General features: G+C 41.5%; 1 protein-coding gene across 1 annotated transcript; it reads left to right on the top strand.

Moving 5' to 3' along the window:
* Positions 1-9,698: 9,698 nt before the first annotated feature.
* On the top strand, positions 9,699-17,190 carry LOC117508933 (carcinoembryonic antigen-related cell adhesion molecule 5-like). Its single transcript, XM_034168770.1, has 5 exons — positions 9,699-9,747; positions 9,963-10,304; positions 11,477-11,755; positions 11,864-12,133; positions 16,788-17,190. The coding sequence occupies exons 1-5, from the start codon at positions 9,699-9,701 to the stop codon at positions 16,886-16,888; spliced, it is 1,041 nt and encodes a 346-aa protein (XP_034024661.1). The 3' UTR covers positions 16,889-17,190.
* Positions 17,191-17,754: the final 564 nt, after the last annotated feature.

The raw sequence follows: 17,754 nt of genomic DNA on the forward strand, positions 1-17,754 counted from the left end.
TCCACTGCCCACCCTTTAAAGCAGCAACATCAGTCCCGGATCCAGACCGGTTTGGACCAATGTAGTTGCATCGGTCAGATTTTTTTACGCATTGTTTGTCATCGGTAAAAAAAAAAAAAAAATTCAAATAATCCTGAACAGTGCCGAACGTGTCCCCGTGGTGAACACAGCTTTTGATTTGTTCCCACAATGGTGGGTGGATCAAAACAAACATAGCGTCAGTCCAGTCGAGTTGATGATCATGGCATCCAGGAAAAAAGTTGTGCAAGGAAAATTGGGCACTTATTTCATGTCTCCCCCGCACCTTACAGAGGGGGAGGCATAAGTTCTCAGTATAAAATGAATCACTTCTCATGTGACCCATGACTAATTGTGGCATCATCACTCATGGCACTGCCGTCCATGGCGTCATCATTCACTACACAATGGTCCATGGCATCGACATCCACATCGTCGCCCAGGGCTTCATCCACCCCAGCACCAATTCTTTCGTCCTCCTTCTTTGCCTAAAAAAAACAAACAAAGAAAACCATTCATAAAAATACTATACAATAACTTCTATAGTGCCAGTCCCCTCAGCACAGTGAAGTTCAAGGGCGCTCAACCAGTCCATGTATTAAATCCTTAATTCAATATCTCAATTTTTACAATTCATATTTTAATTTTTCAGAGGATACTATTCAATGGTTTCAATCCTATCTTTCGAACAGAAAGCAGCGTGTTGTTGTGGATGGTGCCACATCCTCGTATCTCCCTAGTTATGTTAGTCTTCCACAAGGCTCAATATTAGCCCCTCTATTATTCTTTCTGTATAGAAATGATCTCCCCGATGTGTGCTCTGAACTAAATATGCAAATGACGCAGTAATCTTGACCCAGGGAAAGAGTGACAAAATATCTGTAGACCTCACAAATGCACTATGTAAAATACACAAATGACTACATAAAAATTGTCTTCTGCTGAACACCAAAAAACTGTATGTATGATGTTCACCAAAAGACCAATTAAGTTAGCCAGATCCCATGTTTTCTTGGAAGGGGAAGAACTGTGCTTGTGAACCAATTCAAATATCTGAGTGATATTTGACCCAAATCTTACATTCAAAAAACGTATCAAAAAGGTAAATCACACTGTAAAGTTCAGTCGATCTAATTTTAAACAGATAAGACCGTTTATTACAATAGATGCGGCCAAATCTTACTTACACTTAATGTCACATATAAAGTATTGCATTACAACAAGGTCCTTTGCAGGAACAACTGTACAAAAAAGCCATAAAAATATTGGACCAAAAAAAAACAAACACGATTTCTCATCACCGTCAATCAATCTTAGAAAAATATAAGCTTTTAAGTTTTGAGAATTTCATGCTATTTAAAATGTGCTGTGTACAGGTCCCTACACAATTTGGCCCCACTCCCTCTGAGGAACTATATTAACAGGAAAAGTAACAATGAAATTAACACCAGATCCTCCGCTAGGTGTGATTGCGAGATCAAATTTTGAAAAACTGTCTTTGCTCAAAATGTACTCTCTATTGGGGCAATAGCACATGGAATACTCTGCCAACGACAATCAGGTTCAGCCCCACATTTGCTTTATTCAAGACACAGCTTAAAACATGGCTGAAAGATAACCAAACCTGTAATCATTATGAGTTCAAGACATGCGAAAGCAATATAGTTTCATATACACGCACACGACAACACATAGGTAAGCTTATGCACACCAGCACTTTAAAGAGATACTGCAGCTGTATCGAGCACTATACTATCGCGACAAAGCACTTTAATTCAGCATCTTATAAAACTGACTGTACCTGTACACACCTACAACTGAATTCTACCTCAGTACTTTCCTGCACTTTATATTGAGACAACAGCATTTTAACCTCCATCTTGACCGGAACAGATAACTCCTCCTTTATATGGCTCTGGGTTATATTAAAATATGACACTGTATTATATTGTAAATTATCAATGTTTTTATGCTTGTTAAATGCTCTGTGTTTTATATTTTATGTCTGGAGACTATGGATGGAAATTAGTATTATGCTAAAACTGGCATATTTACGTTAAAGGGTGTGCCTTATATATATACACACACACACACACGAGTATATATATGTGTGTACGAGGGCTGTCCATAAAGTATAGGTCCTTTTTATTTTTTTCAAAAACTATATGGATTTCATTCATATGTTTTTACGTCAGACATGCTTGAACCCTCGTGCGCATGCGTGAGTTTTTCCATGCCTGTCGGTGACGTCATTCGCCTGTGAGCACTCCTTGTGGGAGGAGTCGTCCAGCCCCTCGTCGGAATTCCTTTGTCTGAGAAGTTGCTGAGAGACTGGCGCTTTGTTTCATCAAAAGTTTTTCTAAACCTGTGAGGCACATCGAAGTGGACACGGTTCGAAAAATTAAGCTGGTTTTCGGTGAAAATTTTAACGGCTGATGAGAGATTTTGAGGTGATACTGTCACTTTAAGGACTTCCCACGGAGCGAGACGTCGTGCAGCGCTCCCAGGCGCCGTCGTCAGCCTGTTTCAAGCTGAAAACCTCCACATTTCAGGCTCTATTGATCCAGGACGTCGTGAGAGAACAGAGAAGTTTCAGAAGAAGTCGGTTTCAGCATTTTATCCGGATATTCCACTGTTAAAGGAGATTTTTTTAATGAAAGACGTGCGGACTGGTCCGTGCATCGTGATGCAGCCGGCGCGGTGCCACAGGAAAAACACCTCCGTGTTGATAACCATTTGTAAAATCCAGGTGGCTTTTGATGGCTTTCAGTGGAGTGAGTATCTGAGAAAACAGTTGGGCATGTTCCAACTTGTCCTTAAGGCTTCCAACAGAGGTGTTTTTCCTGTGGCGGAGCATTGCGGCGGCTGCGAGCTGACGCTGCAATCCGTCCGCATGTCTTTCATTAAAAAAAAATCTCCTTTAACAGTGGAATATCTGGATAAAATGCTGAAACCGACGACTTCTGAAACTTCTGTTCTCTCACGACGTCCTGGATCAATAGAGCCTGAAATGTGGAGGTTTTCAGCTTGAAACAGGCTGACGACGGCTCCTGAGAGCGCTGCGCGACGTCTCGCACCGTGGGAAGTCCTTAAAGCGACAGTATCACCTCAAAATCTCTCAGCCGCTAAAATTTTCACCGAAAACCAGCTTAATTTTTCGAACCGTGTTCACTTCGATGTGCCTCACAGGTTTATAAAAAATTTTGATCAAACAAAGTGCCAGTCTCTCAGCAACTTCTCAGACAAAGGAATTCCGACGAGGGGCTGGACGACTCCTCCCACAAGGAGTGCTCACAGGCGAATGACGTCACCGACAGGCGTGGAAAAACTCACGCATGCGCACGAGGGTTCAAGCATGTCTGACGTAAAAACATATGAATGAAATCCATTTAGTTTTTGAAAAAAATAAAAAAGGACCTATACTTTATTGACAGACCTCGTATATATACTGTCTATAAACAATTGTACGTTCATTAATATGCACTGTCCCTGTCAAATAAACCAATAATGAATGAATGAATTCCAATTGTCAACACAGCCGAGTGACAGTTACACTATGGAGGGAAGGTGAGCCCAAACAGATAGGTTTTAAGATGTTTGCGGAAAGAGAATACAGGATGTGAGGAACGGATTGAGAGATTGCTCCAAAGAGCTGGGGTGCATGTGAGCGGGTCACAGTCTTCACTCTTGAAACAGTCAACACTGGACCGGGATTTGATTGAAGGGAATGACTAGGTGTGGCCATGGTGCTAGTACAAGTCACCTGTGAGTTGCTGATGCCATAAAAGTTTAACTACTTACCCTCTTTGCTGCATGGCGCAGTGTTTCAGTTAACGCATCATCGATAGCATCTGGTAAAATTTCCATCTTGTTGCTGAAGGCTTCTGTCACACAAACAAAATAAAAAACGGTCTTGTATTTTCCTCTTTTTTAACTGGAGAAACGATAAAATTGTTTTTAATTGCTAACTAAAATTAAATGATGCAGTGAGACACCTTGATAACTTACTCTTCAAAACTCTAGAGAGTGAGAGGCTGCAGGGCTTTCTTCCCTTTCCATCCTTTGAGGCTGACGCCAGCCCACAACCGCCACATCCCAATTTCACCGAGCATCGTCCTGGCAATGGAGTTCAGCATTGATCCAGATAGCCGTTTCAGCAGATTCACCTATGACAGAGTAAAAAGAAGTATGTGTGCAATGGCAATATGCAACTTTTATGAAAATAACCACTTCTGCAAAAGTGTTAGGAACAGTAATTTTCCACTGTCCTCCTAAACTCCTGGTCCTCCAGCGTTTTGCTGAATTGGTCCAGCTCCTCCGTTGTTTTAAGTCTGGCCTGCATTATCTCCAATGCAGTCAGCTTCTTCAGCAGCCTGATTTCTCCACAGTAGTTGTAGTATGTGGTCCACCTTTGACTCCAGTCTGTCAAGTCACTGCGTACCATCTGTTACAAAGTTGCTTCAAGTTTAGTTTACATGAAACAGCTACAATGCTGCTGAAAGCAGGAACACGTATATAAACACAACAGAACTACTCGATCAGTTAATAGGCCTCTCATGCAATGAAATTTGATGACATGGTTGTTTGTATAAATACATTATTAAGATGGCATCGAGCTGACAGCTCGGTTATAGAAATGAGTTTGTAGAGGGGCAGCTGGCTCTTATTAACAAATTCCATAAAAACCTGAAACATATCTGTGCCTCTCGTGTGGCCTTTCAAAGGTAAAATGCTCAGCAGTTCTTTTACATTCATGTTGTCAAAAAACATTCTAATAAAAACACATAGCTGAGCCACGTCCACAGTATCAGTGGATTCATCGAATTGCAGAGAAAAACTCACATACCTCAATATCATTCCTCAGTTGCCGATCAATATCCTCCGCCATTAACTCGCATCGTCGTGCAACAGACTTTCTTGAGAGCTGCACATCCTGCAGACACGATCTCCTTCTGATTTTTAAAATCGGCAAAGAGCACATCTGCAGCTTCCATGAAAGCTTCTTTCACAATTTCACCATCCTTGAATGATTTCTTTCTTTTTGCCAGAACACGGCTGGCACGATACGAAGCTGTGGTTGCAGCCTTACTGGTGGTTATTTGTCCGGGGGAAAACGGCCTGTTGTGCTGCAAGCCGGCTTTTAGCCGGGAAGCTAGCATCGTAGCTCTTGTGGATCGTCTTAAAATGCCGCTCCAACTTCCCTTTCTTCGGTAATGCCACGTTTGCATTGCAGATAAGGCAGATGGATTTGCCATTTGAATAAACGAAAAAATAATCTTCCTCCCACTCTGGATGAAAATGATAAGTTTGGGATCTTTTTCATCCGCCATTATACGCTCGCATCACTCTCCACTGTAGCTCCTCACGACCTCTTGACCCTGCACATGCTCAGATAGAATGAAACCCCCCCATGCGATCGACCGGTCAATCAGGACTAGACTATCATCGGGACGGTAGGCCTACTAAAGTATCCCTAAGAATGAAAACTTTCAGAAAATTAAGCAAGTTATAAAATATAAGTGTTAAGAAAGAAAATACAGGAATCACTTTATTTAAATTTACAACAATACCAATTCACCAGCCTTATCAATCAATATATAGATTGATAAGGCTGGTGAATTATGTAGTTAATAGAACGTCCCCTCAACGTAAGTACAACGTTCCAAAGAAACGTCCAAAAACTGTAACAAGTAAACGTTCCTGATGGAAGTTGCCAGGAGGTGGACAGAACGTTCCCAATTGTGCAACGAAAATGTAACCTCCCAGCAACGTTGCAAGGACGTTCCGTGTTAGCTGGGTTGGGCCTCATGTATCAATGTTGCGCACTTGTGGCGTAAATTTACGGCGTAAACTTGAAATACACCAAAGTCACCGTGACATGTATCAAGCAGTGCGCACCTGCCCATTTCTGGCGTACGCCTGACGTGATCTTGATAAATGCGGCGGGTGGAAACAACCGTAATTATAATAAACATGCCCATAAATATTCAGACTCCGCTTCAGACACACCCTCATTTTACGACATGGAAGTCGGGAAGACGGCAATGAAAAAGAACTCCACCAATCACGACGCGTACCAATAGGGCGCCAAAAGCGGCTGTCGTATCAATTGTTTTGTAGTATATAATCAATAAAGTGTTACAGTGGTCCCTCATTAATCGCTGGAGTTACGTTCTAAAAAATAGCCCGAAATACGCGAAACCACGACGTTAGGCAGCATTATTTTTTACAATTATTATAGACGTTTTAAAGCTGTAAAACCCCTCACTACACAGTTTATACACTTTTCTCAATCAGGCATGAACATTTTCTCACTTTTCTCTCGTGTGTAAACACTCTCAAAGTTCAAACCTTAGTAGGAAAATAAGACCAAACTGTTTTCAGACCCAAACATTTGTTTGAGAAATAAAAATAGAACGTTTTCCTATAAATAATTATGATGGCATTTAGAACTAACAAATTAATTTTAACGATCAACGAACGAGGTCGGACACATAAGAAATTATTAATAGTGACTCACCAGTATGTCACAGATCAGGCCTCTGCGTTCCCACTCACACCTCGCTGCAGCAGGTGTGTGTTTTTGTGGGACAAACAGTTATGAGTAGTTGTTGGCACTCTTTTTGTTGGGGAAAGTGTAGTGACACGGACCCACAACAGGGGGCGCAAATGAACAGTCAATAGATGAGCCAAAAGGTAACAATTTAACATTGTGAATGTGCACAACGAATATACAGACAATCTCAGAATCTGATAGCAGTCAATACACAAAGGTGACGTGTGGGCAGGCTCGAGGATAGAAGACGTCTGTCCTGAGAAGAGCCGGAACCACACGATTTCCGCCGCCACCGAACCTGGTGAATACTGGAGCCGCCAAGTCCCGAATTCCCAGGTGATCACCGTCCCCGACTGTCAGATCTGGTACTGCTGGCGAGGAGCACAAACAGTGAGATGTGGGTGTGTGCACACCCAGTAACAAAAACAGTCAGAAGGTGGAAAGTCACCTCCACCTCTAATCACACACTCGTGCAGCTCCTGTTAACCACTTATCTGGTTGGGGTGTGAAGCGAAGCCATCGCTGGTCACACCAAAACGCCAATCCCACAGATAAGGAAACACCCACAGGAAAACGGCTGCAAAGAAGTTCAGACTATAAAGTCAGTGTTAAGTTCAGATACAGCAGAGAATATTACCTTCACAGGTAGATGATATCTCGGCAATGAGGTGGAGATGACGTCCGGTTTTTATGGAGTGGTATGATGAAGTGTAGATGGGTGACAGCTGTCATGAGATAATGAGTGACAACTGTCACCCCCGGCTGTGTCCGTGGCGGCAGCGCCCTCTCGTGCCTGAAGCCCGCACTTCAGGCAGGGCGCCCTCTGGTGGTGGGCCAGCAGTACCTCCTCTTCTGGCGGCCCACACAACACTTTTCTCTTCTGGGCAACAAGATTCTTATAAACAGATATGCAGAACACAATACACTGTAAAAAAAAAGAAAAAAGAAAGCCATGCAAAATTGGACTAAATACTCCGCGAGACTCCGAGGCCACGACAGGTGAACGGCGTTATAGTGAGGGACCACTGTATTCTCTTTTCACATGTCAATAATTCTTGACATGTGGATATTTGCTCACTCAATTAATAAGACACGCCTAATCTGTCAGATTTCTTTATTTTTTAAATGTATTTCTGTATTTATTTTATTGTGGCAACCGAATGGAGACGACAAAACCTGGTTGCAGCACGGGCGAATTAAGGGAATGATGAAACTACAGTTGTTATTATCAATTTCATAGTCTAAAACGATCACACCACATAAAGTTAAACTCAGCGCTGCTCTGGCTCCAGGCTCGAAGTCTGGAGAAAAAGGTGAGCAGCGCTGTCTTTGCAGTCAGCGCTGTGACCACGGATCGTGCTCCATAACAGTCCCGCAAAAGCGGGATTTGTATTGATTATTATGTAGTATAATCAGGAAAGTGTTATTTATGTAACATATACATTGATTTGTATAATGGCACTGTTTATCATGTTGATCATCTTCATTTTTATGTGGATGCCAGTGCTGGTTCATTTTGGTGTATAATTTACGCCACCTCTCGACCTGGTGTATATTTTCAGCGCAGCGTACGCCAACGACCACATTGATAAATGCCAAGTAGCACAGCCGTTTTGGCGTACACCCCATATACGCTCAAATATCGCCGTACGCAACGTTGATACATGAGGCCCAATGAGCTCTGTTTGAACTGCAAATCTTAACCTGAGCACCAGATGGCGCTCTTACTGTCGTAAACCTGATGCAGTCACTTGGGGTGAAGCCTAAAGAAAATACGTTTTATAATCAATATTTAAACGTTTCATGATAGGCATGAGATATTTGTTTATACTTTTTCCTGGTTCTTTCCCTCAGCCCCAACCAGTCTCAGCAGAAGACTGCCCCTCCCTGAGCCTGGTTCTGCTGGAGGTTTCTTCCTGTTAAAAGGGAGTTTTTCCTTCCCACTGTGGCCAAGTGCTTGCTCATAGGGGGTCGTTTTGACCATTGGGGTTTTTCATAATTATTGTATGGCCTTGCCTTACAATATGGAGCGCCTTGGGGCAACTGTTTGTTGTGATTTGGCGCTACATAAGAAAAAAAGTTGAAGTTGAAGTTGACTTGTCGTTCTTAATCATAGATTTTTAATATTTAGAAGCTTTTCATAGGTTTTGTTGTATTTTTGCTTTATCCTTTTTATTTATTTGTAAATTTCATTTTTTTATTAAATTTTTGGGCTGCAGTTTACTCGTAATTTCCAAACTGTTTTACAAATAAAAATGCAGTGTCTTTTGATTAAAATAAATTGACAAATTTTAACACATGTTGATCTTGTTTGTATTTTAAAATACTTTTATTTATGTGATATATCGCAGAATTACAGCTAATTGTAATGCAGGTAAAATATTTAATTAGGGGATTCCATGCCATGTCCTCTAACATGTCTTCTTGCTCTACTCCAGATTTCTAAATTGCGTGCAGAATAAGCACATTTTATGAACTAACATTATGAATCCTTTATTTCAATACTAAGAAATAAAATGATGGTGTTGTTAAAAAATTTTTTTATTAAACAATCCAAAGGGACTTCACCTTTAATGTGTCTGAAGTGTATTTATAACTTTTATTACCTTCACCAATGAAGTTGGATGAAGTTTGTTTGTTTGTTTGTGAACAGCCTGGGGCTCACAATTTTTCATATATCATTATGAAATTTGTACTGAAGCTTCATATCCTGAAAGACAAGAAGTAATGAAATTTTCAAGGGGTCAATCAGGAAAATTCTTGGAAAATTGGAAAAATCCCTATCTTTAACATCAACTGAAAAGATCAAATTTATTTCATATTTGAGAGCGTTGTGTAGGATGGTATCCTTTATCGACTGACAAAGTTTGATCTGGATCTGATCCAGATATTTATTTATTTATTGGCCATTTAAATTTAACATTGAAAACCTCATTTAATGTATATTTTACATTCTATCTTATTATATCTTTATGTTTCTGTTTTGTGTTTCCACTATCCTAACTACCAGGGTAGGGCACAAAAAACCCCTCCATGGCTCCTCCCTGCAAACGTGCACACGTGCATATTTACAGCACCTCCTCCCAGAGTACAGTTCTAAACATGCCTGCAGACTACATGAGCAATGGTTGCAGGAGGTGTCATACTTTTCATCATTCTGGGAGTATTCTCAGGTACGTTCTTACTGCAGGAGTCAGACAGGAGGCAAAGGAAGACCTAAAATCACTTTCTAATCACCAGGCTGAGAGGTCATTATGATGTTGTAAAAACTATAGAAATCTGCCTCAAACAAAATTGTTTTTACTCACAGAAACATCAATTTGGTGTTATCTTTTCAAATACACCAAATTGAACTGAGACACATCTCAGTTTGTGTTTTCTCCTCCAGCTTTGAGCCATGGAACCGATGTTATACCTGACGACCACATTACTGCACGCCTCGGAGGGAAGGTGACGTTCATCACAAAACCGACTCCTTCTGAACAGGCATTTCTGGCAGTGTCCTGGCGTTTTCATTTTAATGACTCCAGTAGTGTCGATATAATTACATCAGTTACTAATGTTGCTGATAACACTGGACCAGAGTATGAAGGCAGGATCAGCCTCAACAGAACTACTGGATCTCTGGAGCTGAGAAACCTGAGTCTCGGCGACAGTGGAGAATACAAAGTCCAACTCGTTCCGGTGTTTGGAGCATCTCAGACAGGTGTCTGCAGACTGACCGTGTATGGTATGCATCCCACTGTGCATATGTGATTTCTGTATCAATAGAATTAATACTGTTTTTTTTTCATGATAAAATTTATATTACCATTTTCCAGAGTCGCACTGGAGTTTGTGTCACACCTGACTAAAAAAATTAAAAATACCTGTTGAAAAGGAAAAACCCACACATAAGTCATACTGGAGTATAAGTCGCACTGGACTAGAAGTTACACCTATTTTTCTGTATTATCAGCTCTCGAATCAAGTTTTTTTGTGGATTGTTAGTAAACATTTTAAAATTAGCATTTATTCTTTTAATAGTGCTTGATTCCTGGAAAAATCTCACAGCTCCGGAGCCACATGTGGCTCGTTCACTTCTTTATGAGACACGGGTATCCTCACAAAAGAACTTTTGTTTTGGACTCAGATGCTATACGTTCTGCTGAGGGAAGGTCAGTACGTCAGTGCGTACAAGACAGTGAGTACGGAGTGGAGAGGGAGGGATTTAACCCAAGGGTGGAGCAACATGTTTGGACAAAAAAACATAACTGTCAAGCCACTGTCTTGCTTACCTCTCTAACCATCTCATTAGGTCCTTTTTAATTTGGTGAAACTGTTGGACTTGGACACAGACATTCAGTTACAGTATCTTGGCAATAACATTCATGCCTATGAATCCTCAGTCTTTGAAACTGAGAGATCCCTGGGAGGATCTTATATGTGGTTTCTGGACAGAGGTGTTTGGTGATGCCCGTGTCTTTGCAGGAGTACAATGGTCCAAGTCTTTCGGGTCCTCGTGCTTCCTGCTTTGCTGTATTGTTTTGAGACTTGGATGCTAACCAGTGGCCTAAAGTGACACCTGGATGTGTTTGCTACTAGGTCTCCTCTGAGGATCCTTGGGTACCACTGGAATGACTTTGTGCCAAATGAGTGGTTACTTGAGGAGACTCAGATGAGGACTATCACAGGCACTGGGAGGGAATGTCAACTACAACATTTGTCATGTGGCAAGTTGTGCATTTCATGAGTAAACCAGAGTGGGTAAAGGAGACACCCTGGCCAATACATCTAAAACCAATCAATTGCTGTAGTCCAAAATCCCTTACAAGGGTATCTTATTTAATAAATAGAGTGACCAGTGCTGTCCCATTTTTCTCTTTACAAAAGTGCACAAAACAACATTGTATTCTTACGCAGAGCCGATCTCCAGTGTGGTGGTAACTTCCAGCAGCACAGAGCTTCTGGAGTTCAGCAGCTCTGTCAACCTGTCCTGCTCTGCCTCGGGCTCCTCCCTCTCATTCTGCTGGTTAAACGGCACCTCTGAGGTCACAGGCAGGGACAGAGTCAAGCTCAGTGATGGAAACTCCACGCTCACTATTGTCAATGTCACCCGCTATGACCAGAGAACTTTCAGGTGTCAAGTGTCCAATATTGGCAGCAATGGGACAAGTGAACCAATAATCCTTCTCTTCAACTGTGAGTGTCATACTCTCCTTATCATAATCTGTTAAAGTACCGCAAAAATACAACCCATCCTGTCTTTATATAAGCTACAAACCATTTTCTCATGATGCTCTTTTGCAGTTGGCCCAGAAAATATTAATTTGATGATATCTCCATCACGCGAGTACTATTACGAAGGCACTGATGTAACTCTGTCCTGCTCGGCTGCATCCAGTCCTCCTGCCCAGTATCGGTGGTTCCTTAATGAAAGCATACTAGTTGAAACTGGACCAGAGCTCAGACTCCTTAACATTGAGTTAAGTCAGAGTGGAAACTACAGCTGTCAGGCCGTCAACAACAAAACTCTGAGAAATCAAACGTCTGAACCTTCAGCTGTCACTGTTGTGCACGGTAAGTTGGAGCCACTAATATTTGTTATGGGTTGAAATTAACTGCATCCAGAATGAAACATGTTTTTATTCATATAGGCGTTAGCTACACAATGTCAGAGCTTTTGATATGTTTCAAAGCTAGTCAGAGCTTGAAGAAGAATCAAGCGTGTACAATTACTAGAGTTGGACCGTGAGGGCCAATGCACCGGATAAAATAGTGAATAGTGTCTTTTTACAAAAACAAATAAGATCTGGTTTATGCTTCATGCAGGTACATATTTAACAGTGACCACTGGTATGTAGAGAAAATGTCACATGTGCCTTTAATCAATCAATCAATCAACTTTTTTCTTATATAGCGCCAAATCACAACAAACAGTTGCCCCAAGGCGCTCCATATTGCAAGGCAAGGCCATACAATAACCATGAAAAACCCCAACGGTCAAAACGACCCCCTATGAGCAAGCACTTGGCCACAGTGGGAAGGAAAAACTCCCTTTTAACAGGAAGAAACCTCCAGCAGAACCAGGCTCAGGGAGGGGCAGTCTTCTGCTGAGACTGGTTGGGGCTGAGGGAAAGAACCAGGAGAAAGACATGCCGAGAAGGGGGGCAGAGATCGATCACTAATGATTAAATGCAGAGTGATGCACACGGAGCAAAAAAGAAAGAAACAGTGCATCATGGGAACCCCCCCACAGTCTACGTCTAAAGCAACATAACCAAGGGATGGTCCAGGGTCACCCGATCCAGCCCTAACTATAAGCCTTAGCGAAAAGGAAAGTTTTAAGCCTAATCTTAAAAGTAGAGAGGGTATCTGTCTCCCTGATCTGAATTGGGAGCTGGTTCCACAGGAGAGGAGCCTGAAAGCTGAAGGCTCTGCCTCCCATTCTACTCTTACAAACCCTAGGAACTACAAGTAAGCCCGCAGTCTGAGAGCGAAGCGCTCTAATGGGGTAATATGGTACTACGAGGTCCCTAAGATAAGATGGGACCTGATTATTCAAAACCTTATAAGTAAGAAGAAGAATTTTAAATTCTATTCTAGAATTAACAGGAAGCCAATGAAGAGAGGCCAACACGGGTGAGATATGCTCTCTCCTGCTAGTCCCCGTCAGTACTCTAGCTGCAACATTCTGAACCAACTGAAGGCTTTTTAGGGAACTTTTAGGACAACCTGATAATAATGAATTACAATAGTCCAGCCTAGAGGAAATAAATGCATGAATTAGTTTTTCAGCATCACTCTGAGACAAGACCTTTCTGATTTTAGAGATATTGCGTAAATGCAAAAAGGCAGTCCTACATATTTGTTTAATATGCGCTTTGAATGACATATCCTGATCAAAAATAACTCCAAGATTTCTCACAGTATTACTAGAGATCAGGGAAATGCCATCCAGAGTAACGATCACTTGGCTTTAAACAGCCAAGTGTCAAGGCTCGTGGTGGGCTGGAAACGGAAGCAGTAGGAGACCAATGCAGACTCACAGGCATGGTTGGTTTAGATGAAGAAAAGGCTTTATCTTGAAACCAGGCATTGGGTTCAGTACACAGGTAGTCAGACATAGGAGTAGAGGTATTAGACATGGTACAGGCTGGGACGTGGTCCATAAACCAGTCAGGGTTTGTTCACACAGCGTCGAGGTATAAGGCAGGCAAAAACAAAGGCAGAGTCAAAATACAGGCAGCGTTCACGATACAACAAGGTGGAGGTCGGAGCACACAAGCAAGGTCAAAATACACAAGAGCACACTGGACAAAAATGAGAGGTGAGAAAGTGAAAGAAAGTCAACAATCAGGCAGTGAGCTGCTTCTTCTTCTTCTTCGTGTTTAATGGTGGTTGGCAACCAGCTTCTATGGAGCATTACCGCCACCAACAGGACTGCAGTGTAGGTCAGGAATCTAACATCCCCAAAACCAAAAAAAAAAAAAAAAAACTCGACTCATATCCTGTGTAGTAATCCTGTATTCAGGCAGTAAGCTGTGGAACTGTGATGGTTTTAAAGAGGAGAAATCTAATCAGGTTGATGTGAAGCAGGTGTGTTGAAAGTTCTGGAAAGGGGTGTGGTGAAGTGAAGAAATAAGAGAGAAGAAAGGCAAGAGAGTGCAAGAGAGCAAAACAAAGTGGTGGAAAACAAGAGAAGTGAGTGACAGAAAAACTAACTGAGAGAAACATGATGTGCTCAAAAATCAATGTGAGCAAAACAAAAGGGGAAAAACTAAGAACTACTGTAACAAATAAAAAAAGGGGAAAACCAGAAAACTAATGAGTAAACTAAAACTGGAATGGAACTGGTACAATAAAAATGGCAAAACAAACTATTGATTGAACAGAAGACAAAACAGGTGACAGCCAAATAATACAATAAACGACAAATGGAACATAAATGGATGTTGGCCTAATTTTACAAACAGATTGCAGAGAGTCAGAGTTAATGAAACTCTCTGCGACGCTGTTGTATCATCCACTGGAGTCCCTCAGGGCTGCATTTTATCTCCTTTCTTGTTTATTTTTTATACTAATCTCTGTCAAAGCCAACATGATAATCATCACATCATAAAATATGCAGATGATTCCGTTATCCTGTCCCTTCTGCACGGTGATGACTCCACAGACCATAGTTTGGTCTTTGTGGACTTTTTAGAGTGGTGCCATTCATCCTCTCTCTATATAAATGTGGACAAAACTAAAGAAATGCACATTGATTTCAGGAAAACACCACCTGTTCTGAATCAAATGTTCATTGATGGGAAGCCCATAGATGTTGCTGAGAATTATAAGTATCTGGGCACCCAAATTGACAATAAATTATCTTTTGAATTGCAGGTTAATGTAGTGTGCAGTAAGGCTCATCAGAGAATGCACTTTCTGCGAAAATTTAGGAATTACAACGTAGATGGTGTCTTCATGAAAATGTTCTACAGTTGCTTTGTGGAGTCTGTGTTAACCTTTTCCTTCCTGTGTTGGCTCAACTTATTGAACCTTAAGAATCGCAACCGTCTTTGTAATATTGTCAAGGAATGTGGTAAAATTATGGGAACTCAGTGCACGGACATCATGGACCTTTTTAAAACAAGGGTTGTGTCAAAAGCCAGGAAAATTATGGCGAATTCGGCACACCCTCTGCACTCACAATTTAAGTTTCTGCCTAGTAATGCCCAGATGCAGAACCAACAGACTAAAAAACTGTTTTATTCCCACAGCCATTGCTCTCCTAAATAACACCTAAGGACTCACTGTTGCACTTAAGTCTACACTGACTTGCACCTTATTTTCTTGGTTTTTGTTTTGTATATTTATTCTGCTGTGTTTTTATGAACTTGTATGATGTGTTTTTATGAATGCAATTTTTACTGCTGACTGCACCTGAATTGCCCCCATGGGGACTAAAAATCAAATAAAAAATAAACTGATAAGCAACATCAAAGATAAATAATAACAAAAACCTGTGACTAAGCATATACAATAATTGTGATAAACAGAACAAAACTAAGACTAAAAACCTAAAGAGCCATGACTGAACAAATACAAAAAACAGCTATAGAATAAATAAATGCGAAACAAAATGATAAGATAAAGAATGGAACCAGTGACTACCTAGAAATCAAAGTAAAGCAATAAATCGAACCAAACTGACATTTACAAGAGAAAGTATAAACATATGAAAACAAAAACCAGAAAACCATATAGGACATAAATTTGAAACCCGGACCTAAACCCCGAACCAGGGTCTAGCATGACACCAAGTTTACCAACAATACAATATGTGAACTATGTTTTCCTACATATATTAGCCTGGGCTGGAAATCTGATCATGCCCCTTGACCTCTCACCCAGTCTGGGTCGTAGTACCAAACACTTTCATCAGAATTGCCCCAGTCCACCCAACTGTAAATGGTTACCGGTGTTGCAGACTGAACAGTCCCCTCTAAAAAATGGGTGTGCCCTGCCTTCACTTCTCGCATGCGTCTGAGACTGACTCTCTGACTCTGACTCTCTACACCCAAAGCGATCAAAGGGATTAATGTGATTATTAACATCAGATGACAAACTAAAACCTATCATTCTGAAGTCAGTTTTAAGCAGAAACAAGGCGATAATACTGACACTCTGAAATGACGTAGGCGCAGCGCCACATCAGACTCAGACGTGCTGCTGTGGCGCTCTGATCGCTTCCCCCATCTTTTATTATGAAATAATGCTGATTTATGTGGAAATGATTGTTGTACAAGAGTTTCAGATATCTGTTGCTGAGCTAGATGATGACTTGAGTGCAGTTTTAAGCAGAAACGAGGTGATAATCGATGAATCACTACTGACATTCAGAAATGACGCTGCGGCTCCGAGATGACACATGCGCAGTGAAGGCAGGGCGGATGGATTTTTAGGGGGGACCGTTTAGTCACCGACACTGGCCTTGACTGGGGAAAGACACCTGCCTCTGACTGATGTCCCATCATACTGGTGTTTCTTCTTCCATTTCTAGATCCATGTTAGACCTGCTTTACACCACAGTGTCACCAAAAGGTGAAATGATAAAGTGCAATCTTTCTTTGTAGTTATTACAAAATAATGTGAGCCATGAATGATCATCTTGGAGCAAACCATCCATCATATTCTCAACAATCATGTGAGATCTTGAACTGTTCTTTGTTTTTTGTTTTGCTTGTAGCTCATGTCTCAAATGTGATGATACATACCAACAGCACAGAGCTGGTAGAATTTAACAGCTCTGTCAGTCTGTCCTGCTCTTCCTCTGGCTCCTCCCCCTAGTACCTCTGGTTGAACGACACGGCTAAGGTCACAGTCAGTGACGGAGTCCAGCTCAGTGATGGAAACTCCACACTCACTATCATCAGTGTCACCCGTTACGACCAGGGGCCGTTCAGATGTCAAGTCTCCAGCAGTTTCAACAATGTGACCAGTGGTCCTGTAATGCTGTCCATCAGCTGTGAGTTACTCCACTACTTTATCTTGCCATACATGCACAGATAGACTTTTAGCCAGAAGCCCCTAGATGTCTATTTTCAGCCTAGGAGCACCCATACATGCCCACAGACTGATCTTTGGGCAGTTTGGCTGCTTCTTGCATTTTAAATAGCTAGACTTATAGATATATACATCATTATGAACCAGAGTCAATGCCATTTAGTGGTCTATTTTGTAAGAGACAACCAGGCAATAAAACAAGTGAGAGATAGAATTCAATTTAAGCTCGTGAGGAGTGCAGTCAGGCTGTACACCAAAGCTACACTAAAGTCTGGCCTGCGCTCCCGCTCTTTTTATTTAGGACTTCCCTACATACATGGGCGGTACAGCTCCTGAGGGGAAGAGTGATAGCGCGTGAGCTGTTGCCGCAGAACTGCTGATTGCACAATACATTCAGGATGTTCAGAACCTTTTTAATCTTGGGCTCGGTTAAGATGTGTTTAAGACATCTAACGATTAATCACACTTCTTCTGACAAAAGGACTGATGTATCACAATCACACTGTGGTTGGAACATTCAATTCTCTATTCTTTATCTTACTGCTCAGCTTCGGCTGCGTCCTGCATGAGTCATCTTCACATGTCCTAAAAAGAGCTTAGCGTGCACACAGAGATACCACAACTTGCAGAAACACGTCATGTCACATATC

Source organism: Thalassophryne amazonica, chromosome 4, assembly GCF_902500255.1.
Source record: "Thalassophryne amazonica chromosome 4, fThaAma1.1, whole genome shotgun sequence".
NCBI classification, from domain to species: Eukaryota; Metazoa; Chordata; class Actinopteri; order Batrachoidiformes; family Batrachoididae; genus Thalassophryne; species Thalassophryne amazonica.

Coding starts and splice junctions, on each gene's coding strand:
- LOC117508933 (XM_034168770.1), top strand. CDS start 9,699: ATGGTTGCAGGAGGTGTCATACTTTTCATCATTCTGGGAGTATTCTCA. Junction 10,305..11,476: donor CTGCAGACTGACCGTGTATG/GTATGCATCCCA, acceptor ATTCTTACGCAG/AGCCGATCTCCAGTGTGGTG. Junction 12,134..16,787: donor AGCTGTCACTGTTGTGCACG/GTAAGTTGGAGC, acceptor TTTTGCTTGTAG/CTCATGTCTCAAATGTGATG.